General features: G+C 46.3%; 1 protein-coding gene and 1 long non-coding RNA gene across 2 annotated transcripts in view; one reads left to right on the top strand and one right to left on the bottom strand.

Annotated features, from left to right (window-relative positions):
• Window positions 1–5,056: 5,056 nt before the first annotated feature.
• The window catches only part of Tmem248 (transmembrane protein 248), a 29,808-nt gene continuing 7,293 nt past the window's right edge, over window positions 5,057–27,571 (top strand). Inside the window, exons 1-3 of the mRNA XM_048329635.1 lie at window positions 5,057–5,318; window positions 18,964–19,140; window positions 26,304–26,589. Of these exons, the coding sequence (XP_048185592.1) occupies window positions 18,979–19,140; window positions 26,304–26,589 (448 nt within the window). The 5' untranslated portion in view covers window positions 5,057–5,318; window positions 18,964–18,978. The remainder of the gene's footprint in view (window positions 5,319–18,963; window positions 19,141–26,303; window positions 26,590–27,571) is intronic.
• On the bottom strand, window positions 8,128–9,982 carry LOC125338812. Its single transcript, XR_007208366.1, has 3 exons — window positions 8,506–9,982; window positions 8,265–8,368; window positions 8,128–8,200 (listed from the first exon to the last, which is right to left on the bottom strand). It is a non-coding gene; the product is annotated as an uncharacterized LOC125338812 (long non-coding RNA).

The following is a 27,571-nucleotide window of genomic DNA, read 5'->3' as shown; positions in this document are numbered from 1 at the left end:
AGGGCCTGAGCACTGGCCCTGGCTTCTTTTTGCTCAAAGCTAGCACTCTACCACTTGAGCCACAGCACCACTTCTGGCTTTTTCTATATATGTGGTGCTGAGGAATCGAACCCAGGGCTTCATGTATATGAGGCAAGCACTCTACCAGTAGGCCACATTCCCAGCCCTGTTTTTATTTTTTATACCACTACTGGGTCATGAACTCAGGGTCCTGTGCTCTCACTTGCCTCCTCCCCCCTTTTTGTTGTTGTTGGTCATTGGGCTTGAACTCAGGGCCTGGGCATTATCCCTGGGCTTCTTTTGCTCAAGGCTAGTGCTCTGCAGCTTTGAGCCATAGTGCTACTTCCAGTTTTCTGGTAGTTCATTGGAGAGAAGAGTCTCACAGACTTTCCTGCCTGGGCTGTTTTCAAACTGTGATCCTCAGATCTCAGCCTCCTGAGTAGCTAGGGTTACAGGAGTGAACCACCTTCCCTTGGCCTTTTCTGTTCAAGGCTGGCATTCTACCACTTAGGCCATACTGGAAATATGGCCTTTTACTGGCTAATTCGAAATAAAAGTCTTTGATTTGTTGCTTGGGCCAGCTTTGAGCTGCTAAAAGTAGTTAGAATTATGGACATGAGCCACCAGCACTTGGTTAGGTTTAGATTTTTGGTGTTCGTGACAGGAATGTAGATGTCAGGGCAATCTGTCAGTAGACTTGGTGATCACTTTATTATTGAAAATGTTTTGTGCTGGGTTAGAACCCAGGGCCTCACACATGCTACATACTTGCTCTACCACTAAGCAAGCTATCTCCCTCCAGTCTGCTCCAGAAATCATTTTAAAATGCATAAATCTGTCAACATAGTGGAAGGCAGGTATGAATTATGTCTTGTTAGTTTCCCATGGCTGTTGCAAAATACTTGAGAAAACCAAAGGAGGTTTGTTTCAGATCAGGGTATCACAGTAAAGAAACAATGTATCAGAACATCCCACCCAATATACTTTATCTTCAATAAGGGATAAAATGTCCATTGGATGTGTCTTTTTTTTCTTCTCTTTTGTCAGTCCTGGGGCTTAAACTCCCCCTGAGTAATGTCCCTGGCTTCTTTTTGCTCAAGGCTAGCACTCTACCACTTGAGCAAGAGCTACTCCTGGCTTTTTCTATATATGTGGTGCTAAGGACTTGGACCCAGGGTTTCATGTATGCAAGGCAAGCACTCTACTACAAGATCATATTCCCAGTCCAGGATGTGTCTTTGATACAGTGTGTCTTCTATGCAAAGAGCATGCTACATGACCACTCCTCTGCTCATTCTGGAGAACATACCCTTCTGATGGTTGGTGTACCCTTTATGTATGATGGCATTTCTTTGGAGATTCCCTAGGGATTATTTACTAGAAGACTTTTTTTTTGCCAGTCCTGGGCCGTGAACTCAGGGCCTGAGCACTGTCCCTGGCTTCTTTTTTTTTTTTTTTTTTTCCTCAAGGCTAGCACTCTGCCACTTGAGCCACAGCACCACTTCTGGCCATTTTCTGTATATGTGGTGCTGAGGAATCGAACCCAGGGCCTCATGTATACGAGGCAAGCACTCTTGCCACTAGGCCATATTCCCAGCCCCTAGAAGACTTTTCTGATAACACCAGTAATGTGGATTTTTCAGGCCCTAATATTATTTTGTGCCCTTGTGTATGGGTAAGTGCCCCAAAGAAGCAGTAATTTTTATTAGAAGTGGTCTAATGGGACCAGAGTTCTGTCATTTTGTAGTTCAAAAGCTCACAGTTCAGCTGTCTTTGGCTTTTGCTACAGACCTCACCAACAGGGCCAGGCCTGGTTAATATGAGGTGAGAGGTTCCATTTTCATGGTGTGAGTGTCCCACACATGCCATTATCTCAGGGGTAAGGATGAAAGGATCCTAGTGGAGTAGATTAGGGTCCACCTCCTGCAGGTATAAGAAGGTATGTTGTTTCCCACCAAAGATGATCTTTTTTCTTTCATTGTAGGGCTTGAACTTGGGACCTGGATGCTGTCTCTGAGCTCTTAGCTCTAGGCTAGTGCTTTACCACTTGAGCCACTTCCGGTTTTCTGGTGGTTACTTGGAGATAAGAGTTTCACAGACTTTCCTGCCTGGGCTGGCTTTGAACTGCAATCCTCAGATCTCAGCCTCCTGACTAGGATTACAGGCATGAGCCACCAGCACCAGCTCAAAGATGATCTTTTAAAGCTGGGTGGGATGGTGCTTTGGGAACCAGGATTTCTTGAGTCTGTGACTGAGACAAGCCAGAGCAATACCAGTGAGACTCCATCTCAGGAACAAACAACAACAAAAAATCCCAGAACTTTTTTCTTTGCATGATGTTAAAGGTTGAGGCCAAAAAAATTCTGATGTGTGGGATTTGAATCACTTCCCCAAATCTAAATAATCCTGTTAGGTGAGAAACTCTAGTTTAGTTTGAGGGATGGGGAATGATAATATTCACTCTAATTCTCTAATTCATTCTAATGCTCTGTGTATGGTATGTTGTAGGTTGCTCCTTCCCCCAAATTGTAAGCTCATTCCTTCAAAATTACAGTCTGTGTGGACCCTGAATTTTTACAGTCAACCATCCCTAATCAATAAATAATGACTTATGACCTTAATATGATCATTTTCAGATAATCCTATCATTGAGTTTGGGCACCAGTGGCTCACACCTGTAATCCCAACTACTCAGGAGTTTGAGATCTGATGATGATGGTTCAAAGCTAGCCTTGGCAGGAAAGTCTATGAGCTTTTCATCTCCAATAAACTACCAAAAAAGGTGGGAGTAGAGCTGTGGCTCAAGTGGTAGAGCACTAGCCTTGAGCAAAAAAGCTTGGGGACAGTGCCCAGGCCCCAAGCTCAAGCACCAGGACCAGTATACATGCGCTATCATGGAATTAGCAGATTAAAACAAAGTGCAGTTGCAAACCTCTGTACTATGTTGTGACAATTTGCAAGAGAGTTTAGACATCTTTTTATTTAAAATTTTTTATGTTTTGGTAGTGCTGGTGATTGGACTTAGGTCCTTATGCTTACAAGGCAAGTGTCACATTTCCAGTCCCCTTTGCCTTGGTTATTTATTATTTTATTTTATTTTTTGCCAGTCCTGGGGCTTGAACTCAGGGCCTGGTCTCTGTCCCTGAGCTTCTTTTGCTCAAGGTTAGTGCTCTATCACTTGAGCCACAGTGCCACTTTCAGCCTTTTCTGTATATGTGGTAGTGAGGAATTGAACCCAGGGCTTCATGCCTTCTTGGCAAGCATTCTACCATTAAGCCACATTCCCAGCCCTGCCTTGGTTATTTTTGAGATAGGGTCTTAATCTATGCCCTGGCTGGCCTAGGATGTTATGCTTCCTGTTGTTGCTGGGGATGATGTGTACAATTGCACCCAGCCATTAAACTTTATATACTGGAATTATATATTAAGGTTATTTATATATAATGGTATAATTATACTACATGTTATATAACAATTATATACTATATTTTAAGTGTATATATACTAGGATTATGCTATGATTTTCTCTATAATTACCTCCCGAGATCCACCAACATTATTAGCATGAGTTGTGCTAATTTTCTGCTCTTTTGTATTTGATAATGCACAAATATTCCATTTGACTTATGGATATCTAAATTTCTTCAAGTTTTAGTGACTACAAATAATGTTGATATAAATATGTGTCTGGGGCTGGGAATGTGATTTAGCTGTAGAGTGTTTGCCTAGCATGCATGAAGTCCTGGGATCGATTCCTCAATACCACATAAACAGAAAAAGCCAGAAGTGGTGCTGTGGCTCAAGTGGTAGAGCGCTAGTCTTGAGCAAAAGCAGGTCAGAGACAATGCCCAGGCCCTGAGTTCAAGACCCAGGACTGGGGCTGGGAATATGGTCTAGTGGCAAGAGTGCTTGCCTCATATACATGAGGCCCTGAGTTCGATTCCCCAGCACCATGTATACAGAAAATGGCCAGAAGTGGCGCTGTGGCTCAAGTGGCAGAGTGCTAGCCTTGAGCAAAAAAGAAGCCAGGGACAGTGCTCAGGCCCTGAGTTCCCGGCCCAGGACTGGCCAAAAAAAAAAAAAGACCCAGGACTGGCAAAAAATCACATAAAAACTATGTGTATCTGGGCTCTTGTTCAAGTACCTGGCCACTCACTGTCTCTGCGCTTCTTTGCTCAAGAACAGTTCTTCACTACTTAATCCACATTTTCACTTCCATCTTTTTGGTAGTTAACTGGAAATGAGAGTCTCACAAACTTTTTTCCTTGGACTGGCCTTGGGCTGTGATACTCAGATCTCAGCCTTCTGAGTAGCTAGAATTAATCACAAATGCAACTTTTTTTTTTTTTTTTGGTATTGGTTCTGGGGCTTAAATTCAGTGCCAGTGTTCTCATTAGGCCTTTTGCTAAAGGCTGAAGCTCTCTTACCACTTGAAACACACCTCCAAGTTCTGGCTTTTTCTTCCTTAAGTGGAGATAAGTCTCTCCCATTCGTCTGTTTCGAACCTGGATCCGAGGCTTTCAGCCTCCTGAGTAGCTGGGATTCTACGTATGAAACCATTTCATCCGGTTGATAATTTAGTTTTTGCAGTGCTGGAGGTCAAATTTCGGGTCTCACACTGGTAGTTAAGTGCAAAATTATCCTAGTATCAGCCGTGCCCAATACACAGCACAGGGGCACGCGCACACTGCGGTCACCGTCCACGAGCGCGCAATACGGACGCGCGCATGCGCGCACGCAACCCTACCTTTCCTGAGTCCACGTCAGTAGAAATGGCCACAAACCTGCCCCAAACACACCCTTGCACTCCAAGCGTACAGACACACGCATAACCACCCAGATCTGACGTGCACAACTCTACACCCCGGCACAGGGCCCCGAAACGCACGTCAGCACTCCACGCGCCGCCACGCGCCGGGGACGAGGACGGGAGACGGGGCTCTGCTTTTCGCGTTTGAAGAATTCTGTCCTAGCATCGCCGCCGTCGACGTCAGGGGTCAGAGGTCACGGGAGCGCCGGCGCCGCCGTGGTTTTTTTTTTTTTTTGTTTGTTTTTTAATTTTTTTCTTCCCTTAACCCGGAAACCGCGGCCGCCGGAGTCCGAGCGGAGCCTGTGCTGCTGCGGTGGAGCCAGGTGGCCTCAGCCCCGGGTCGTTGGGTCGGCCCTGCGGTGCGGGACGCTGACCCCGGCGTGGCGGGGAGCATGGTGCCGAGTGGCCCCCGGCCTGCCGCCCGCCGCCGCCAGTGAGCTCAGCGTCGCCGCCTGCGGCCGTCCAGCAGCTGCCGGGGCCGGGCCAGGCGACGCCGCCCGCGAGGCGGGTGAGCGGGGCCGGCGGGCGTGAGCGGGGCGGGCGAGCGGGGCGGGCGGCTCTGAGCGGGCCGGTGTGAACGGGGCGGGCGCCGCCGGGGCGGGAGAGCCCGGGACTCACAACCCCTCAACCTGGAGCGAGGGTCCCCCCCAACCCCGCTCCACCCCGGCCCGGCCCGGCCCGGCCCGCGACCCTGCCGACTCTGCGGGACTCTCTGTACGCAGGAAGCCCGGGCCTGCAGAGTTCGGATTTGTCCCCGGAGCATTTTGGTCGTTTGCCATCTTTGACTTTGGGTAGTGTTTGAGACACCGGTCCGCTTGCACATTCGTCAGAAGCTTTCCGAGGAGGCAGGGACTGAGGAGGAACCAGTGGTGTTCTAAGCGGAGAGACGGGTAAATGCCCATAGAGGGTGGGTGCGCACCCCGAATCGGGTTTTATAGTAAAGCACATTTGAGGGTAATTTCCAGATCTTACATGAGAGGCAGGAGGAGGAAGTTCCAGGCCAGATTGGGCTACTGAGACTCTGTCTCAAAAAAACCAAGAAAGAGAAAAAAGATGCATGTAGATTGAGAAGAAATGCACGTAGATCCAGCTTGCTCATCGTGGTTCTTTCCCCCGCCCCCCCCCCCCCCATCCTTGAACTCTGAGGGGCTTGAACTCTGAGCCTGGGGCCCTCTCTCCCTGAGCTTTTATGCTCAAGGCTGACGTTCTGTCGTTTGAGCCACAGCTCCATTTCTGGCTTTTTGGTGGGTAATTGGAGAGATAATTCTCGGACTTTCCTTCCCTGCTGGCTTTGAATTTCGATCTCCAGATCTCAGCCCCCTGAGTAAGGAAGATTACAGGTGTGAGCCATGGGCACCCTGCTATGACTTTTCTTAAACATCTGTCATACCCCAAATACTTTAAAAATTTGTTTTTGTTTTAAAATGGTCAGCTAGCAAAAACCAAACACAAAAGCGGAAGAATGACTAAAGAAGGAATAGAAATTATTTTCAGTCTTGGAACTACAGAAGATTCATTTATTTAAAAAATGTGGTGCTTAATTGTGCTTGTTATTGGAGCCAGTAACTAAAAGGCCCCCTACATCTTTGGTGCATGAAGTTGGTCATTGTATTTTTCAGCTTGATATTGGACTTGATACCTTGGTGTGGGCCCTAGCACTGAATGAAGAAGAGCACAGCTTTGGGAGATGAGTTAACTCAGAATCTACTTAGCCCATGCTTGCAGCATGACTATTCAGATTCCTAAGCCTTTGACACAACTTCCTCCTGGACAGCAGGGATAGTGGTGTCCACCTAGCAGTGCCAGGAAGCTTAAAAAGTGAGGTGCCCATGATGCCTGAGAGTTGGTTCCTGGGACATGGTGTTATTGTAGATAGCTGTTAGCAATGCTGTTTGGTCACCCCTTGATCCTCAGTAATCGGATTTTGCCTCTTAGCACTCTACTGGAAGGGGTTTGCTTACATTACTCTAGATGTGCAGATGGCTTTCTTTGCTTTGTGTTACTAGGATGGATCCTAGGGTCTCACTCATGCTGGGCAAGCCCTCTACCATGGTTTTATGTCCTGTTGCAGAATTGTATGGATGCACTCTTGTCTTTGCCCCATTTGATGGAATTTGCTCTTCCTGAAGGAAGACCTGTCATATTTATTAGGGAGCAGTAGAACTATCTGGAAATGGATAGCCCTGGAGGCTGGCTGGATTTGAAACCAAGTTGACTTACTATATGGTCCTAGGCAAATAAACCAACTCTCCATATCCCTTAATTTCACATTCCATAATTTAATCTCATCCATAAAATGCAGATATCATAAGGATTATGTATAATTTTTGCAAAACTCAATACAATGCCTCATAGAAAATGGGTGATAGCTAGGTGCTGGTTGCTCTTACTTGTAATCCTATCTACTCAGGAGGCTGAGACCTGAGAATTGCGGTTCAAAGCCAGCACAGGCAGGAATGTCCATGAGACTCCTGTCTCTAACCACCCCAAAAAGCCAGAGGGTGGAGCTGTGGCTCAAGTGATAGAATGCTATCCTTGAGCACAGAAATTTAGAGACAGTGCCTAGGTCTTGAGTTCAAGCCCTAGGACTGGCACAAACAAACAAAAAAGAAAGTGATGGTATCAGGCCTTATCCCCAGTCCCTTTGGAGAAGTGTGGAGATGGCATCATGGCCATGAGAGGCCGTGTGAGCAGTCTGCATTTGGAGTTTCTGTGACTGAGGATGGACTGGAGTTAATTGTGTCTTTTGAAGATGGAAACTTGGTAGCTGTTTGGATGCAGGAGAGCAGAGAGTCGATGGCTGGCTGAGGCCCTGGTTGTTGACTGATAGCCTCGCAGGCCATGTAGGTATGAGATCTGAAAGGAAAGAGGTTGCAGGGCCTGAAGCCCTGACTGACCCTGGTGGAACAGAGATCCAGCTGGAGCTGGGGAGCCAGAGGGGAGACCATCAAGGAGGAAGTGGTGAGGTGAGGCCCTCAGCAGGGCTGCTGTCACCAGGCTCTAGGCAGGAGGGAGAACTGAGGCTGAGGCCTGAGCGTGGCCTCTCAGATGGCCAGAACCATGTAGAGCCCTGCTCCCTGTCTCTGAAGGTCTGCTGTGTCTTCCCCTCCTCTGTGACCATGTCCCCCACCTCTGTGACTGCATCCTCCACCTCTGTGACCACGTCTCCCCACCTGTTTCCTTGTCCTGCACCTCTGTGACCACATCCCCTCACCTCTGTGACCGCGTCCTGTGGTGACTACATTTCCCCACCTCTGTGACCCACCTCTGACCAGGTCCTCCACTTCTGTGACCTTGTCCTCCACTCCGTGACCACATCCTCCCACCTCTGTGACCTTGTCCTCCACCTCTGTGACTGTGTCCCACACCTCTGTGACCACGTCTCCCCACCTCTGTGACTGCGTCCTACACCTCTGTGACCCTGTCTTGCACCTCTATGACTATATTCCCCCACCTCTGTGACCCACCTCTGACCAGGTCCTCCACTTCTGTGACCTCATTCCCCACCCTGTGACCACATCCCCCCACCTGTGTGACCGGGTCCTCCACCTCTGTGACCTCATTCCCCACCCCGTGACCACCTCCTCTACTCTTGTGATCATGTCCCCCCACCTCTGTGACTGCGACCTACACATCTGAGACTGTGTCCTGCACCTCTGTGACCCACCTCTGACCAGGTCCTCCACTTCTGTGACCACATGCCCCCACCTCTGTGACTGGGTCCTCCACCTCTGTGACCTCATCCTCCACCTCTGTGACCACATCCTTCACTCCTGTGACCACGTCCCCCCACCTGCGTGACTGTGTTTCCCACCTGTGTGGCCAGGTCCTCCACCTCCATGACTGCCTCCCGCCCCTCTGTGACAGGCTGCGTGGGTGCATGCCTTTTAACCCCAGCAGGCGCTCTGCCTCAGCTCTTCTGGGGCAGCTGCCGTTGGGTTACTGGATTTTTTTTATGAGGCTCAGGTTCAGCACTATATATGAGGCTGTTGCAGCTCAGACGTGGCAGGGATGGAACCCAGGCCTTGCTCTACTTTGAGCCACACCCCAGCCTTACCTTCTCCCCCATCTGGAAACCTGCTCCTGTCTGCCCAAGGCCCGACTGTTTCTCATGGGGGTCTGCCACTCTTTTCCCATTCTCCCACTCCCAGTCGTGGTGTGTCTACTATGAGAAGTTCCTCGTTAGCCTAAGGTACAGAGTCTAGTGGAGGGTGAATGGTGTTTTTGTTGTCCTGTAAAGGGAAGTTTGGTTCTGGGCACAGGTGGTACCTTAGTATACCTTAAGTGAGAACACCTTAGGTAAAGTGTTGACACTATGTAGGAAGTACGTCTGGGAATCTAGACTCCTTCCCCAGTCCAAAGAGACCAGGTTAAACTAGAATACACCTATTTGAAAACTTGAGCAAGTAGTCATGTGAGAAAAGTTAAAGTACATGAGAGACAGAGATGGAGACAGAGATAGATAAGCCCCACAGGCCTGGAGGCTTCATTATGTTAATTTACTTCCTGTCTAATAAATATTTTAATCAGATTGTACAATTCTGTGTGTGGGTTTCCTCTTTTCCACACTGCATCTTTCTTGCATGTGTTTTCTGAGTCATGAGAAGTGAGCCCCATTCAGCCCAGGCCAGTCCTGAACCACAGAGTTCAGCCTCTGCCAGCCTCCACCCTCTTCCCCAGTCTCCCCTGAGGGCATGGTAGGACCTTTTCTTGTTCTCTAATGGGGTTCTTGGTCAGCTGCTTGGGTGGGTCCCCTCCCTCCTTCTCCCTGCCCTGCAGCCGTCCTGTCCCTCTGTGCTGTGCTAGGTGCCGGTACTGGTCACTGTCCCTCCCCTGGGTCAGTGACTCCTACTTGTGCTTGAGCTGCTTACAGAGCATGCACTACTGATGGAATCAAGTTAAGGGAACCTTAGCACCAGAACTGGTAGGATGGTCCTGTTTTCTACTTTGTTTATTCCAGATGTATTTGCTGAAGCATCCTTGAGCTTGGGTGTAGTTCAGGAGTAGACCCTTCTGAGTGACATATAGGCCCCAGGTTCTATCCCAGCATGGTGGAACAAAAAGTAGATAAAACTATTTATAATTCCATCGTTTTCCCTGCCTGTTGTCTTCATTAGTGAATGGAATTAAAATTTTATGAAGCTGTGTTTTTATTACTAAGTCAGCAGGATCAGTTAATGGTTACATTGGTGGATTTTATTATTGTTGAAAATGATTAGAAATGGGACTGGAGGAAGCCTAAGGAGAGGGTTCTCACTTCACATACGTGAGGCTCTGGGCTTCACTGTGATTAGAAAGAGGACAATGGGGACTGGGAATATGGCCTAGTGGTAAAGTGCTCACCTCGTATACATGAAGTCCTGGGTTCGATTCCTCAGCACTACATATATAGAAAAAACCAGAAGTGGTGCTGTGGCTCAAGTGGCAGAGTGCTAGCCTTGAGCAAAAAGAAGCCAGGGACAGTGCTCAGGCCCTCAGTTCAAGCCCCAGCACTGGCAAAGAAAAAACCAAACCAAAACAAAAAGAGGACAATGTGGCAGGGCACCTGTGGCTCACCCCTCTAATCCTAGCTACTCAGCAGGCTGAGATCTGAGGATCAAGGTTTGAAGCCAGCCCTGGCAGGAAAGTCTGTGACACTCTTATCTCTAGCTACTAAAAAAAGCTGTAAAAGTTGAGCTGTGGATCAAATGGTAGATCATCATCCTTGAGCACAAAAACTCAGGAACAGCACCCACCCAGGCCCCAGGACCGGCACAAAAAAAAAAAAAAGAAAGATTTGTGTGACTGCAGCCGTAGGCTTGGGCTCTGAGGAGACACCATGCGTTTTGAACTCTTGATGTCAGTGGAATGGTGGGGCCCTGGAAACAGTCCTCCAAGAATGTGAAGGGGCAGGATCTGTGTTTCCTATGCTGTTTTTTTTTGGCCAGTCCTGGGGCTTGGACTCAGGGCCTGAGCACTGTCCCTGGCTTCTTTTTGCTCAAGGCTAACACTCTACCATTTGAGCCACAGGGCCACTTCTGGCCATTTTCTGTATATGTGGTGCTGGGGAATTGAACCCAGGGCCTCATGTATAGGAGGCAAGCACTCTTGCCACTAGGCCATATCCCCAGCCCCTTCTATGCTGTTTTTGATGGCTGCTTATTTTCCTCCTGAGGAGATGCAATGAGCCAGTCCCCTGCTGTTACTGCAAGTCACCATTTCCAACACTCCTGAGTGAATGCCTCAGTAGCCAGTTCTTTGTTTTCAGCATGGACATTTACTCAGGATACTCTATTCTTTTTTTCTTTCCCCTTCCTCATCTCCTAAGAAAGTCCCTTAGTTAGATTCATGTTCTGTGTTATCCATGTATATAAGCATGGGAAGGGATATACACATGTCTCTCTATATAAATGCCTCTTAGGTCTAACTTCCACACATGAGTGAAAACACAATATTTTGCTTTTTGAGTTTGTTTTGCTCAGTCTGATGTCTTCCATTTGCATCCATTTTTCTACAGATTTCCATTGTTTGGCTGTTGTGAGCAGTGATACGGTGAACACAGTTGTGCAGGTGTCTTTCTGGTGTTGGCTAACCCTCCTTTGGGCACATGCCAGTAGTAGAATGTCATGGTCCAAGGCCCGTGTTTACACTTCTGAGGAAGCTCTACATTGACTTATGTGGTGGATGCGCTAGTGCACATTCTCACTTAAGATGTGTGCGGTTCCCTCTTCCCTGGCATCCTCTTCAGCATTATGTTCTTTTTTTTTGTTTTGTTAATGATTGCCATTTTGACTGGGGTGAGATGGACTCTTAGTGGGTTTTGTTTTTGTTCCCTGTTGGAGAACTGAAGATTTGCATTTCCTAATGGCTAAGGATGTTGAATATTCCTACATGTATCTGTCAGCCATTTGTATTCTTCTTTTGAGGACCCTCGGCTCAGTTTGCTTACCCACTTATTAGTTGAATTATTCTTGCTGTTTAATTTTTGAGTTCTCTGTGTATTATGGATATTAATCTCCTTATATTTTGGACCTAAATTTTTTTAGCTCCCTTTTCCTCTCTCCCTGTATTAAAACCGCCTAAAAATGTATATATGTATTTATTATTTTTAAGTAGTTGTATAAAGGAGTTACCATCCATCAAATCACTTTATGAGTACAATTCATTTTGATTGATGTCACCCTTTTTTCGTTCTTAATTTTGTAGGATATGCATTAAATATTATGACCGTCTTCTTACCCCCTTCCTCTCTCCATTTGTCTGTGCCCTGCCTCTTGGCCTCCCTTTCTTTTCTTTTCTTTTTTTTATCGGTTGTAGGGCTTGAACTCTGGGCCTGGGCACTGTCTCTGAGCTCTTCAGCTCAAAGCTAGACTCTACCATTTGAACTATAGTAACACTTCCAGTTTTCTGGTGTTTAATTGGAGATAAGAGTCTCACAGACTTTCCTGCTCGGGCTGACTTTGAGCTGCAGTCCTCAGATCTGAGCCTCCTGAGTAGCTAGGATGACAGGCATGAGCCACCAGTGCCTGGCTTTTCCACTCCCCCCTTTTCAAGTATCAGTCTCCTGCTATTCATTTTGTTGGACTGTGAGTTAGTTTTTCTAAGGAATTAGACCATTTGAATTCTCCCCTGCAAATTCATTTGTGTGCACTTGCATGTAATCCTCATGTTTACTTGTATATGTACAGATCTAGCTTCTTCATATCAGGGGAAACATGCATCCTTTGTCTCTGGGCCTGACTTGCTTCACTTAATTTTTTCCAGGTCCTTCTATTTCCCTGGAAATGATATAATACCATTCCTCCTAATGGATGAGTAGAATTCCATTGTGTGTATATACCATATCTTCTTGACCCATCTGCCCATTGAGGGGCATCTAGGCTGATTCCATACTTTGGCTGTGGTGAATAGGGCAGCAAGGGACATGGTTTTGCTGTTGGCTTTACTGTATCCTGACTTGTAATGTTTTGGGTAAGTGCCCAAGAGTGGAATTGCTGGATCAAAGGCTACTTCAATGTTGGTTTTTTGTTGTTGTTGTTGTTTGTTTTGTCAGTCCTTGGGCTTGAACTCAGGGCCAGTGCACTGTCCTTGAGGTGCTTTTGCTCAAGGCAAGCACTCTACCACTTGAGCCACAGTATCACTTCTGGCTTTTTCTGTTTATGTGATACTGAGGAATTGAACACGACTTCATGCATGTTAGGCAAGCTCTCTACTACTAAACCACATCCCCAGCCAATGTTTTGTTTTTTGAGGTGTCTCCCAACTGCTTTCCAGAGTGGTTAAACAAGTTTACACTCCCATCAACAGTGTATATTCTTCTTTGGAAAGAGCAGAGCAGTCAGGTAGTGCCTGGCAGTTCTGCTGGCAGCCACAGTGAGGTGTCCCCACAGGTTCACACACATTCTAGTGGGGTTGTGCACGATAGCTAGAGTGGTAAGGGTAAACTCTTTTGTGCAGTGGTCTGTCTTTGCAGTGAGGAGGAGGAAAGCGGGGGCTGATGGGGACACTGAGTGCAGTGTGGCTCAGCCTTGATGGATTCATGCTGAGTGAAGTGTGTGACTGTGTTCATTTGAAATGCCCAGAACAAGGGTCCCAAATGGTCACCCAGAGCCAGTGCAAGGGGTGGAAGCCCTTCAAGAACCATGAAGACAGTAAAAAATTAAAGCCTCTTGTTTGTGATATTATCCGTTGTATGAATATATTGAAAACCATTGGATTGTATGATTTAAATGGGTGAATGGTTATATCTCAGAAGAGTTGTTAGAAGTACCAAGAATATTTTGTATGAGAAGCCTACTATAACCTCATTAAAAAAAGAGCTAAACTTGTTAAAAGCTCAGAATCCAAAGCAAGGAATTTTTTTCTTTCTTTCTTTTTGTTGCTTGTGGGGCTTGAACTTGAGCACTGTTCCTGAGCTCTTTTGCTCAAGGTTAACGCTTTACCACTTTGAGCCACAGCACTGTTATGCCTAGATTTTGGGTCCCCAAAGACCACCAAGGAGCCGATTCTGATGCAAACGCACGAGAGTGTCTTTATTACAAGCTGGAGCCTGGACTCTCAACCTTCACAGAGGCAATGGATCTGGATTGAGAGCCCTGACCCTCAGGCAGCATTTTTATTGTGATTACAACAGGGCCAGGGTATTTCCAACTTGGCAGATACTTGATTGGATGGCACTTAGCAAGCAAGTCTTGTCCTATTTCTATTGGCTATCTACCCTTTCATTTATCTATTTTGGCTTTGATAACGGGTATCAGGAAATGACAGCAGGTGGTCACGTAGCACTGATGCAGGGGGTTAATGCAGGGGGTAGCTCAAGTCACAAATAAGCAAGCTGTTTACAGAAGCAGAATTCTGGTCAGGCTGACCTAGTACCAACTTTATTTTAACAATTGCCACCATGTTTTCCCATTACCACTAAGCAAGCTTGAGCAGGCTAAAACAATCCAGTACTCAATCATAAGTAAACCAACCCAACAGTTACCATGGCATTCCTACTACTATTATGGTTATTTCTTTTTTTTTGTTTTTTTTTTTTTGGCCAGTCCTGGGCCTTGGACTCAGGGCCTGAGCACTGTCCCTGGCTTCTTCCCGCTCAAGGCTAGCACTCTGCCACTTGAGCCACAGCGCTGCTTCTGGCCGTTTTCTGTATATGTGGTGCTGGGGAATCGAACCTAGGGCCTCGTGTATCTGAGGCAGGCACTCTTGCCACTAGGCTATATCCCCAGCCCCTATTATGGTTATTTCTATAGTCTGTGACTGTGATCATTTTTTAACTGTCCGTTACCATGGTTGCTATCCAGGTACAGAGGGGAACAAGGGCTCCCTATATTTTTAAATGTCAAACTACAAGAAACTAGTCTCATGGATGGGGGTGCAGCCCTCTAGCATGGAGTCATCACCAGAGTTTAGAAACTGGTATAATTTTAACACTAAAACTTATATTTAGTCACTCAGGTTCTCAGGTTAGCCCTTACAACACCACTTCCAGTATTCCTCCCTCCCTCCCTCCCTCCCTCCCTCCCTCCCTCCCTCCCTCCCTCCCTCCCTTCCTTCCTTCCTTTCTCTGGTCCCAGGGCTTGAACTGAGGGCCTAGGTGCTGTCCCTGAGCTGCTTTTGCTCAAGGCTAGTCCTCTACCACTTGAGCCAGAGCCAGAGAGCTACTTCTGGCTTTTCTGAGTAGTTTATTGGAGATAAGATTCTCACAGACTTTCCTGCCTGGGCTGGCTTTGAACTGAGATCCTCAGATCTCAGCCTCCTGAGTAGCCAGGATTACAGACAGGACCCACCAGCACGCAGCAAAAGAATTTTATTTTTGTCTGAGACCAGAACTTGAACTCACTGTCTGATGCTTGCTTTTGCTCATTGGCTGGCGCTCTACCACTTGAACCACACCTCCAACCCCACAAAAGAACTTCTAAACCTTTATAAGAAACAGACTAACCCCCAGAGATGAAAGGTCAGAGGTCAGCCATTCACTTTTGAGTGATCCTGCAAGGCCAATAAAAACCAGAAAAGATGCTCAGTTTCTGGGAGCTACAGTTTGGAGTATAAAGGCCATTTCTGATCTCTCTGGGTGTGCCTGAGGGCATTCCTGCAGGGTGTGTGTAGGGTGTAGTGTTGGGGCCCCTATGCAGATCAGGTGGCGGTCCTGTGTGGCTGTGGAGTTTCCACTCTCGTACCTCTTGCACTGCCTCTGTGGGTGATGTGTAGAAGACCTTGGTGGCTCCCAGTGTCACCTCCCGGAGAGGTGCTGTGTGTGGGTAGCCGCTGCAGCCGGTGACTGGCCAGGGGGAGATGAGTGTTAGAGAGGTGAGAGTACATTTTCAGACACAGCATCAGTAATTGTGTCTGTATTCACATGTAGTAGTAAGTCAGAAAGTGTGTGGATAATGATAATGTACTCTCCTTTTCCTTTTTTTGGAAATGGGTTTGGACTCAAGTCTTCCTGGTTGATAGGCAAGCATTCTACCACTTCAGCTGTACCCTCACGATTGTTGTGCTGGGTTGATTTTTTTTTTTCAGGTACTGGCTTGTGTTTTGCCTGGGCCAGGCCTCTCACTGGGATCCTCCTCCTTTTGTCTCCTGAATTGTTGAGTTATCAGTGTCCACATGCCCAGCTTGCTTACCTGACTTTGCCTGGGCTGACCTGAAACTGCAGTCCTTCTGATCTCTACCGCTGAGTAGCTGGAATTACAAGCCTGCGGCCACAGGGCTAGTAATGATCGCCTTGTTAAGGCCTGAGTTTGCCTGTGGGGAAGGGAAGTTCTGTTTACACCTCAGAGGGCTCTTTGGAAGACAGGCTAGCACAGCTTGGCTTGTAGCTGCTGGTTTTCTTGAGAGTTGTTTTGCCTGTAGAATTTAGAAGCTGGCCCAGACATTTTAATTTGTTTTGTTTTTGTTGCCAGTCCTGGGGCGTGGACTCAGGGCATGAGCACTGTCCCTGGCTTCTTTTTGCTCAAGGCTAGCACTCTACCACTTGAGCCACAGCGCCACTTCTGGCCATTTTCTATATATGTGGTGCTGAGGAATTGAACCCAGGGCTTCATGTATAAGAGGCAAGCACTCTTGCCACTAGGCCATATTCCCAGCCCCAAAAGTTGCCTTTTGTTAATATTGTTGTAGCATGCTCATCTTTATGTGCTCCTAGAGTGTGAAGACAAAATATTCCCCCCACAAAGGAGGGGTGACATGATACGCAAGGGGTCACATGGGTGAACTTCATTTGGGGGTTCTGCTAGTGGGTGAACCCAGGCCTCCTGCACACTAAGTACATGCACACTAAGTACCCAGCTGCAGCCCCAGCCGCCGAGCAGCCCACACGCATCAGGGTACCGTGTCCATGTGGCTCTCCCATGTGCTGACACTGGTGTGGAAGAGCACCCATGGCAAGGAAAGAAGAAAACAGCTAGGAGCGTAAGCCTGTAGAGTTGGGGGGAAAGCATCTAGGGTGGGTGAGCAAGTTTTCAGATTAGGTTCAAAACCTATAGGGAGAATAAAATACCAAAGAATAGCACAAGTGCCAGTTTATAGTCTGAATGCAGAAAAACATGGTTGAAATTAGTTTTTTGTTTTTGCCAGTCCTGGGGCTTGAACTCATGGCCTGGGCACTGTCCCTGAGCTTCTTTTGCTCAAGGCTAGTGCTCTACCACTTGAACCACAGCGCCACTTCTGGCTTTTTCTGTTTTTGTGGTGTTGAGGACTTGAACCCAGGGCTTTATACATGCTAGGCAAGCACTCTACCACTAAGCCACATTCCCAGCCCACATTGTTGAAATTAAGGAAGGAACACCCAAGTAAAAGGATAGGCATTCCAGGTCCATGGGCTAGAAGCCAGCACCAAAACCCAGGTTGATATTCGACTCTTTCAGTCCCACATGACTTCCCCCAAGAAATTAAGCCAGTGGCTCCTGAGAGGCAGCCAGGCCCTGTGCCCCAAGCCCAGTGCAGAAGGGGAGGTGGATGGCACAGTTGGGAAGGTGGGCAGGCTTTCAAGTCATGACCTGGGCCATGATTGGAGCTGTCATTGGCTTTATCTTAGGCGTGGCAGGGTGCTGGGGGATCTTGGCAGGAAGCAATAGATAAGTCCATTCCTAGCTTGGCAGATACAGGCCCAGATGTTGAAGCACTCAGTGAGAGGATGTGGGGAAACCAGCAACCTGTCTGGCTTCTCAGTGGTAGGGCCTGTCAGCCTGTGTTGGTCAGATTATTGATCTACTTACAAATTGCTTTTGGTGGTATTGGGATTTGAATTCAGGATTTTGCAGTTGATAGGCAAATGTTCTACCATCTGTGCCACACCCAGCCCTTTTGCTTTGATTACACTGGGACTAGTATCTTGTGCTTTTGCCACATAGCTGGAAACCGTGGCATCCAATTGTTTGTTGAATGAGGTGTCACCAGCTATTTTTTGCCCAGGTTGGAATTGAACCATGATCTTTCTAACCCTGTCTCCTCAGTGTGGGAATTTACAGTGTACATCATCCTGGTTGAATCATTTTGTTTTTGTTTTTGTTTTTTGGCCAGTCCTGGAGCTTGAACTCAGGGCCTGGGCACTGTCCCTGGCTTCTTCCCGCTCAAGGCTAGCACTCTGCCACTTGAGCCACAGCGCCACTTCTGGCTGTTTTCTATATATGTGGTGCTGGGGAATCAACCAAGGGCTTCATGTATGCGAGGAAAGCACTCTTACCACTAGGCCATATTCCCAGCCCTGAATCATTTTTTTTTTAAAGAGATATAGGAGCAGTAGTTTTTATTATAGATTATTTAGAAGATTCACTGTCTGTCAAGCTACAACCACTCAGAGGCAGTGTCAATTAACATATGGTATCTTTGCTTCTACTTTTGTGTGTCAGTATCCCACTGTGTGGCCCAGGCAGGCCTGGGTCTTGCTCTGTAGCCCTGATTGGCCTCCAGCTTATGATTCCTCAGGCCTCTGCCTCCTGAGTGATGGGATTATGGGCATACTTCCCCATACTTGCTTTTCTTCTGGTCTTTTGAATTATTATAATTTTGAATATAATTTTGTTATTATTAAGGTGTTGTGCCAAGGGTTACCAGTTCTTAAGTCAGGTGAGGAGTACACTTTTTTTTTTTTTTGACAACATCTACCCCTTCCTTTTCTTTCCTTCTTTTTTCCCCTCCCATCCCTGCCCACATGTTACATAGGTGATTTCCACATAGTGCATACTGAAAAGCATGATTGCATTTGCTTTGCGATTTATTTTTTGAATGCATTTATGCTACTCTGACCTCAGGGCCTCGCTCTTATAAGTCAAGGTGCTTTGCCACTTGAGCCGCTCCTCTAGTTCTTCTTTCACCTTTGTCCTTTGAGATATGTTCTTATTCCCCTGCTCACCTGGGCTGGGGTCCTCCTACTTGTGCTTCCCCTGAAGCTGGGATGACAAGTGTGCCCCACTGCACACAACCATTGAGTGAGATGGAGTCTCAAACTTTTTTGCCCTGGTTGGCCTTGAACTTCGATTCCTCTGATCCTTGCCTCCCAAGTAGCTAGACTTACAGGTGCGAGACACCATGTTTAGTCTTCAGTGCATTTATTGATCAGGCATTTTTCAGATTCAGCAACTTGAATCCCTAATACAATCAAGGGAAATGGAAGGGAGTCACAGCTTTCTTTTGGCGTCAGTCACGAACCTTGGATTGATTTCTTCCAGGGACTGCTGCTGAGAATGATGCTGAGCATCAACCCCCTGGAGAACCTGAAGCTGCACATCAGTAGCCGGCCCCCGCTGGTGGTCTTCATGGTCAGCGTGAGTGCCATGGCCATCGCCTTCCTGACTCTGGGCTACTTCTTCAAGATCAAGGAGATTAAGTCACCAGGAATGGCAGAGGTACACTGTCCCAAATTTTTCAGGCCCACTGCTTTGCTCATGGCTTTGTAGGTTGTGGGACTTGAACTCAGGGCCTGGGTGCTGTCCCTGAGTTAGTGCTCCCCCACTTTGAACGATAGCTCCACTTCAGGGTTTTAAGTGGTTAATTGGAGATAAGAAGTCTCACGGGGACTTTTCTGTCTGTGCTGGCTTTGAGCTACATTCCTCAGATCTCAGCCTACCAGCACTCAGCTGGGTTTTTTTCAGTCTGACAAGAGGGGATCTTAAAGAAATTCAAAAGCAGAATTTCCAAATCTTTCTCTTTTACATTACCTGTGAGGGGTGTGTGTGCGTGCGTGCGTGCGTGTGTGTGTGTGTGTGTGTGTGTGTGTTGGAGCTTGAATTCCTGAGCTTTTTTGCTCAATGCTAGTACTTTACCACTTGAGGTACTTTACCACTTGAGTCACAGCTCTACTTTCAGCTTTTTTGTGGTTAATTGGAGGTGAGAATCTCATGGACTTTCCTGCACAGGTTGGTTGTGAACCGTAATCCTCAGATCACAACTTCCTGAGTAGCTAGGATTACGGATGAGCCACCAGTGACTGGCTCTCTTTTCTTCTGCAGTACTAGAAATCAAACTGAGGGCCTTGTGTGTGCTGATGTTTTACAAGTGAGCTCTACACTCTTAGCCTATTTGTCTCTCTCTCTCTGTTTCTTTCTTTCTCTTTCATTTTTGAGGTGCTTTTTAAAAAATTTAATTAAAAAATTTTGTGTTGGTCCTGTAACTTGAACTCAGGGCCTGGGCACTGTCCTTCAGCTTTTAAACTCAAAGCTTGTGCTCTACCAATTGCGACACAGCTCTGCTTCTGGCTTTTTGAGGTGGTTAGTTGGAGTAAGAGTCTCCAGGGCTTTCCTGCTTGGGCTAGCTTTGAACTGTGACCCTTAGATCTCAGCTTCCTGAGCAGCTAGTATTGTAGGCCTGAGCAACTGGCAGCACAGGCTTTGCTGTGCCATGCTTCTGAGATTGTGGGCTATCTTGGTGGCAGGGATAGTCTTTCCATGTGAACTCTGATACAGTTATACTGTAACTTATTTCTATCATGAAACTCAAAGAGTTTCTTATCAGAACCATAATGGCTGGCTTAATTCTTCTTCTCTTCTGAACCTTGGGAAGCAAGCCTTAACATGTACACAAACATACTTTGCCCATACTTAGCATGAACATCTGGGCACACCCAGACCTGTGCTGCATCCTGGCATTTCTTCCTCACAGAGCTGGAGTCACATGGTACCTTTGACCCAGCAGTGCTTCAGCTGTCACCTGGACTGGCCCACAGTGCTTCCCATGGTTCAGCACAGTTCCAGCAGTGCCACGAGGCAGCAGAGCATGGCATATGATTCCTTTGTGGTTCTTTTTCAGTTAATTGATGTAGTAATCTCTTAGGCTGTAGGAGAGTTGGTGATTCAGGACTTGATGTTCTTTCTCCATGGATTCTTCCTGTTTCTACCTTGGAGTGGAGAGCCCAAGTTCCTCTGGGCCTCTGTGTCCTCATGTCCACAGTGTGGAAGCATAGGACCAGAAGGGACTGCTCCACTCCTGTCAGGGAAACTTAATTGCTGCAGCTACTCTACAGTCTCTCTAAATGTCACATTCTGGGGGACTGAAGCTCTAATGACAGATAGCTTGGCCATGGGGATTATTTAGGTGGCATTTTTAAGTCATCAGCACTGTTAGTGGCACCAGAAGTGCATCTTTGCTCGTCTTCACATTGGGCCATGTTTCCCACACTCTGTAATGGGCCGGGTTAGGTTTGCTACCTCTACCAGTGTAAGCTCTCCTTTGGTTTCCTGCTGCATTAATGTGGGCCCAACAAGTCCTTTATTGTGTTGGTGTTTGTTTGTCTAGGACAGAATTAGCCATATGTGTTTTCTAAAGCTGTAGCCTAAGCTTTAAGTCATTCGTCTAGGCTGTGATAAAAGGCTGGAGATGTGGTTCAGTGGTGGGGCACCAGCCTTGCACGTGCAGCACTTAGGCCCTCCTCAGCACAACAGGTAGGTGAATGAATGAATGAAAACAACTAGTGCCCTCCCCTGTGGAATTGTTCCTGCAAAACCTGTGACCAAGAGCAGCTGGAGTGGCAGTGGCAGGGCATGGTGTGAGTTGACGCCACAGTGCAGTGACGACAACAGCAGAAGATGCAGCAGTGGAGGCAGCAGCAGCAGAATGGACTCATGCACACGTGCTGTAGTCCTCACCGTCGCCAGGCTGAGTGTCACGCTGAGGCTGGTGGGATTCAACGCCACGGAGGTAACTGAGGAGAGAGGTGGAGAGAGGCACCTCCTCACTCCCGCCACCGTTGGACTTCAGTGCCCAGTTCTCAGCTCACCAGCCTTTTTTGTTGGAATGTGCATTGCACATTTGTGGCTATTCTGAGTGTGAGGGCAGACTTCTGCCAGGCTCAGCACAGCGTTTTTGCTGACAAGTGAACTTGGAGGGTTGTTTTGTTTTTGCCAGTCCTGGGGCTTGAACTCAGGGCCTGGACCCTGTCCCTGAGATTCTTTTGCTCAAGGCTAGCACTCTACCACTTGTGCCACAGCTCCACTTCTGGCCTTTTCTGTTTTATGTGGTACGAGGAATCAAACCCAGGGCTTCATGCATGCTAGGCAAGCACTGTACTGCTAAGCCACATTTCTAGCCTGAGCTTGGAGGTTCTGTGTACCATAATTAACATTGTCTTGAAGAATCTGGACACTCTGAGACTGGCCTCATCATAGTTGGCTTTTTAATTAGAAACATATTTCTATTAATGACTCCATTAAAATTAATTACCAAGTAAACAAAAGTGGAAAACACTTTTAACTTGTCTTACTAGTGCCTAAATGTAGTAAAGACTGCTTAAGTTTTGCATATAGTTGGATTGTATTTTGGAGTCATAGGTATCTACATCTGCAGACATTGAGGCCCACGTTGAATTTGGATTCAAGTGGGTTCTAACACTTTTGCCCATCTAGAAGAGAGAAGCTTCATAAGGAATAAACAAGTTGAATAGAGAAAATACTGGCCAATAATAGGCATTTTAGTGGTCTTTTTAAATGTTTTCTGCTGTGGAACATTTCAAGATTTATTGATTTGGTTTTCATTTTCCCCTTCACACTTATACAAGCATGCTCACACTTTTTGCCATAATGAATTGTCCAGCCCCTGTGGAGATCTCCTTTGAGAATATGTGCTTCCTGATAACTCATGACCCTACCAATGCTAATGCTCAACAAATTCACAGAGGAACTTAAGAAGTATGGGGTGACAACTTTGGTTCAAGTTTGTGATACTACATATGATAAAACTCCAGTTGAAAAAGAAGGAATCTGGGCTGGGGATATGGCCTAGTGGCAAGAGAGCTTGCCTTGTATACATGAGGCCCTGGGTTCAATTCGCCAGTACCACATATACAGAAAACGGCCAAAAGTGACGCTGTGGCTCAAGTGGCAGAGTGCTAGCCTTGAACTAAAGGAAGCCAGGGACAGTGCTCAGGCCCTGAGTTCAAGGCCCAGGACTGGCCAAAAAAAGGAATCTACATTCTAAATTGGCCATTTGATATTGGAGCTCCACCCCCTAATCAGATAGTAGGTGATTGGCTGAACCTGTTAAAACCCAAATTTTGTGAAGAGCCAGGTTGCTGTGTTGCAGGGCATTGTGTTGCAGGATTGGGAAGGGCACATGTGCGGGTTGCACTTGCCTTGATTGAATGTGGAATGAAGTATGAAGTTTCAGTTCAGTTTATAAGACAAAAAAGAAGGGAAGCATTCAATTCCAAACAGCTGCTTTACTTGGAGAAATACCAACCTAAGGGAGAAGCAAACAAAGGCTTATTTGATTGTGGCATTTAGAGGGAACTCTTGCTACCTGGAAATGTGAATTGGAATCTTACCTTTGTCATCAACGTAGTAGTACTCAATCCCTAATGATTAGGAAAGAAACCAATAAGGTGGAAGTGGCGCTATGGCTCAAGTGGTAGAGTGCTGGCCTTGAGCTGAAGAGCCCAGGCACAGCACCCAGGCCTGAGTTCAAGCCCCACGACTGACAAAAAAACTCCAAAAAGGTCCCTCCATAACATGAATAAAATGTTTGAGAATGGAAAAAGGGGTTAATTCAGTGAAGGATGATTTTGCTTCTAGTTTTGGAGTTTTAATTTCTGCCACGATAGAATGATTTCAAAATCTCCTTTTTTTTTTTTTTTTAAACTTTTTCAGAATGGTCTCTAAGGAAAACCAGCAAAATATTAACCTGTGCAGAACCATCTATTTGGGGAGCACATTCTTCCATTATGCTTGGCACATAGACCTTGTGGTGGGATTTGTGGGGTTGAGGAGCTTATTTTTCCTCTTTTCTCCTATCTCCTTCCCCTTGTCTTTCCCTGATAAACATTGTAGATGGAAAAGAAACCCTGTTACTGTAGATGTGTGTGCAGTCTGGCAACCTTAAGACCTGGACACTTTTAAAGAGAAAAAACAAAGCACCAAGAAACAAAAAATCCAGTTATGCATATATATGTGAATGACCCAGGTGGTTTTTAGTCTTTACTGAGGATGAGGTGTTCATGTTAGTTTCTTTTCTTCAAAGACCCAATCTAATATTAGGCAAAGTAGCCAGGAAGGAGCCTTTTTTTCCCCCTTTTTTATTATTGTTATTTTTTTTAATCTATTGTCAAAGTGATGTACAGAGAGGTTACAGTTTCATACGTTAGGCCTTGGGTACATTTCTTGTACTGATTGTTACCTTCTCCCTCAAAATGAGTTGTTCATTTGGTTTACACCAAATGGTTTTGCAAGGAGCCTTTGTTAAATGACTGTGAAATGGCATTTGAAGAGGGGTGTGCTTCTATACCTTTGCTGAAAGTAGAAATCTTTTTCAACTATTGAGGCTAAATGTGTATCCCAGAAGCTTGTTTGCTGAAGAAAACAACTCAGGTCATTACTGGAGATGTGTCTAGGCAGTGAATTAGTACATAGTGGTACACTATAGATTTGTGGGCTATAGCTCTATTCTGACTTTACTGTCTAATTATGTCAGAATGTTTATAGCTTCAAATTATTTTAGGATGTATTTGTACCCTAGATTTCCAGAAACAAAACAGCAACAGCAAATTCACAGTATTTTGGTCCTGAGAAATGCCTGGTTATTTTCCAAACTGCTCCCTATATAGTTCAGCTTAGCCACCGATTGCCTTATTTTCATACTAGGTTCTTTCTGAAATAAGGTGAAAAAAAAAACCCGACCAGTTTGGATTTAGCAGTGCTTAGCGAGTGTGTGTCCACAGGCTGTACAAGGCAGGGTAAACAAGCAATACCAAGCAACCCAGATGAGTAAGTAGCAAAGGGGTTGTGTTGCTTGGGAGGTGGTATGGTAGCACGTTTGCAGATTCTCCTCTGGATTCAACATTTTTCTCATTTGCAGAAGGCAGTTACAACCAGGCTGCAATGACAAACGCAGTAGAGGGACTTCATTGGGGGCTCTTACACTATTTTTCATGTAAAAGTAAAATTGCAGATTAGTATTGCTCTGCTTCTAAGGCTCTGATTCCAGGCTTACAAGTCATTGTGTCCCACTGGAATTTGCTGTGCTGAGCTATAAGTGTCTCATTTGTAGTATGAGCGAGGCCAGTAGGAATGGACTGGGACTTCGTCTCACACTGCTGATAATACCTCACACGCTGGTTGGCTGTGTGAACTGCCTGCTTCCTATTGCCAGAATTTTGATTTTTAACTTATGTGCAAATCTGTAGACTTTCTTCTCCCTCAAACCAGAAGATATAAATAATGCTTTTGCCATTCATTCTAGAATTTTAAAGTAAAAAAAAAAAAGATGGTACTAACCAAAATTCTTCTATTTTTGAACATGACAGTAGATACATAATATAGACTCAAGATCAGAACATCATACCTTCTAAATATAGATAAAGGCTATTGATCAATTCCATCAAAACCCTTTTTCATTTGACATGCTCTAAATTTTATCAACTGTGCCCATTGTTGTCAGTACCTGCCTAAGGAGAGTTACATTCCTGGTTCTGTGTGAGAAGGGTATATAAAGCAACGTGAAACATTTGTTCTTATTTTGTTTTAAACTACAAACTAATGTTCTCAGAACTGGATTTTCTTTCTCTCAAAATTAGAACTTTTTGTTGTTGTTTTGGATTTAATGAAGTATTGCTGCCTGAAGCCAGTCTGACATGGGAAGAGAGGTGTGCAGCCTGATGAAAACCAAACCCTGAGCCCTTTTAAAGAATAAAACACGGGCTGGGGATATGGCCTAGTGGCAAGAGTGATTGCCTCGCATACATGAAGCCCTGGGTTCAATTCCCCAGCACCACATATACAGAAAATGGCCACAAGTGTTGTTGTGGCTCAAGTGGCAGAGTGCTAGCCTTGAGCATAAAGAAGCCAGGGACAGTGCTCAGGCCCCGAGTCCACGCCCCAGGACTGGCCAAGAAAAAAAAGAAAGAATAAAACACATTTTTACATTGGGAGGCGGGGACACCAAAAACCTGTGACCAGGGGGACAGGGAGTGCTGGAAGTTTCTGCTCTTCTCACTCTAGGAAGAAGACTCAGGATGGGCAGCATGGGCCTGAGGGCCTATCTAAGGTGGCCTCATTTTCAGAATGAATAATTATAGCTGCTGTGCACATTATGCCAATGATTTTCATATATTACTGCTTTTGTTAACACTGTAATGTTTGATTCCCAGGTGAGGCAGCTTTTTCTCTAATGTATAATATGTGGGATTTAAAATAACCATTATCCTGAAGTCTGCTGTCATGCATGTTTAAAATCCTCATGCCAAGGGAAAAACTGGATGAAAATGAGGAAAGAGGTAGCACTTTTGAAAAAGAAATGTACTTAAGTACCTGCCTTATGTAACTGTAACCCCTCTGTATTTCACCTTTACAATAATTTTCTTTTTAAAGGGAGACATAATAAAACAACTTCATGCCAGTGTAGAGAATAGTTTGCCAAGAGGAAAGTGACTAGGAGTGCCACAGTGCTTGCAGTGCATGAGGCCTCGTATTTGGTGTGACAGAATCATGGTTTTCCACATAAGCTGGTGGCACACCAGGCAGGGCTTGCCCCCATCGGGGGTCTTGGGATCGCTCACGTTTCTTCTCTTTATTTCCCTTCTCGGAAGGACTGGAATACTTTCCTGCTGCGGTTTAATGATTTGGACTTGTGTGTATCAGAAAATGAGACACTGAAGCATCTGTCAAATGACACTACCACTCCAGAGAGCATGGTGACCAGTGGGCAGGCCCGAGTGTCCACCCAGGCCCCACAGGCCCTGGAGGACTCAGGCCCCGTCAACATCTCAGTGGCCATCACCCTGACCCTGGACCCTCTCCGGCCCTTTGGAGGGTACTCACGCAATGTCACCCACCTGTGCTCTACCATCCTGGGCCATCAGATTGGACTTTCAGGTGCGTGAGGAGGGGGGCTTCCTTTCAGGCTTTCTTGCTAGCTGTGTGTGGATCTGCCTTCGCCCTCTGCACAGCTCCAGCCCTTATGTGCTCCTCTTGCTTAGAGGCAGGTAGGGCTATCTCCAAGTCTCCTAATCTGGTGCTCCTCTGTTCCACATAGCTGAGGGTAAAGGCTCCCAAGAATGGATGGGGAACTTCTGCAGCCCCTCCTGGGCTCCACCCTAGTGAGGAGGGGTGTGCCAGGAGGAGTAACTGAGGCCTAACGGGCCTTAACACAGTTGAATCTAGACCAACACAGGTTTGATACAGGTCTAGTGATACTTGGAATTAAAAAAAAAATCTTTATTTGTGGCATTGAAAAAAACAGATGAGTCATATAGCCTTAAAATATCAAAAAGCACAGGGCTGGGAATGTGGCTCAGTGGTAGAGTGCTTACTTAAGGGCATGCATGAGGCCCCAGTTCAATTCCTCAGCACCACATAAACAGGAAAAGCCAGAAGTGGCACTGTGGCTCAAGTGATAGAGTGCTAGCCTTGAGTACAAAAAGGCTCAGGGACAGCACCCAGGCCCTGTGTTCAAGCCCAGTGACTGAGAAAGAAAGAAAGAAAGAAAGAAAGAAAGAAAGAAAGAAAGAAAGAAAGAAAGAAAGAGAGAGAGAGAGAGAGAGAGAGAGAGAGAGAGAGAGAGAGAGAGAGAGAGAGAGAGAGAAGAAAGAAAGAAAGAAAGAAAGAAAGAAAGAAAGAAAGAATAGAAATACCCCAAAGCAATGTAAAAGGTATGTCTAGCTGGGTGCTGGTGTTTCATACCTATAATCTTAGCTACTCAGGAGGCTGAGATCTGAGGATTGTGGCTCAAAGCCAGGCTGGGCAGGAAAAGTCTGTGATACTCTATCTTCGATTAACCACCAGAAAACCGGGATTGGCACTGTGGCTCAAGTCTAGAGCACTAGCCTTGAGCTGAAGTGCTCAGGGACAGCACCCA

The sequence above is a fragment of the Perognathus longimembris genome, chromosome 1 (assembly GCF_023159225.1).
Source record: "Perognathus longimembris pacificus isolate PPM17 chromosome 1, ASM2315922v1, whole genome shotgun sequence".
NCBI lineage: Eukaryota > Metazoa > Chordata > Mammalia > Rodentia > Heteromyidae > Perognathus > Perognathus longimembris.
This window is presented reverse-complemented; position numbering and strand designations above follow the sequence as displayed.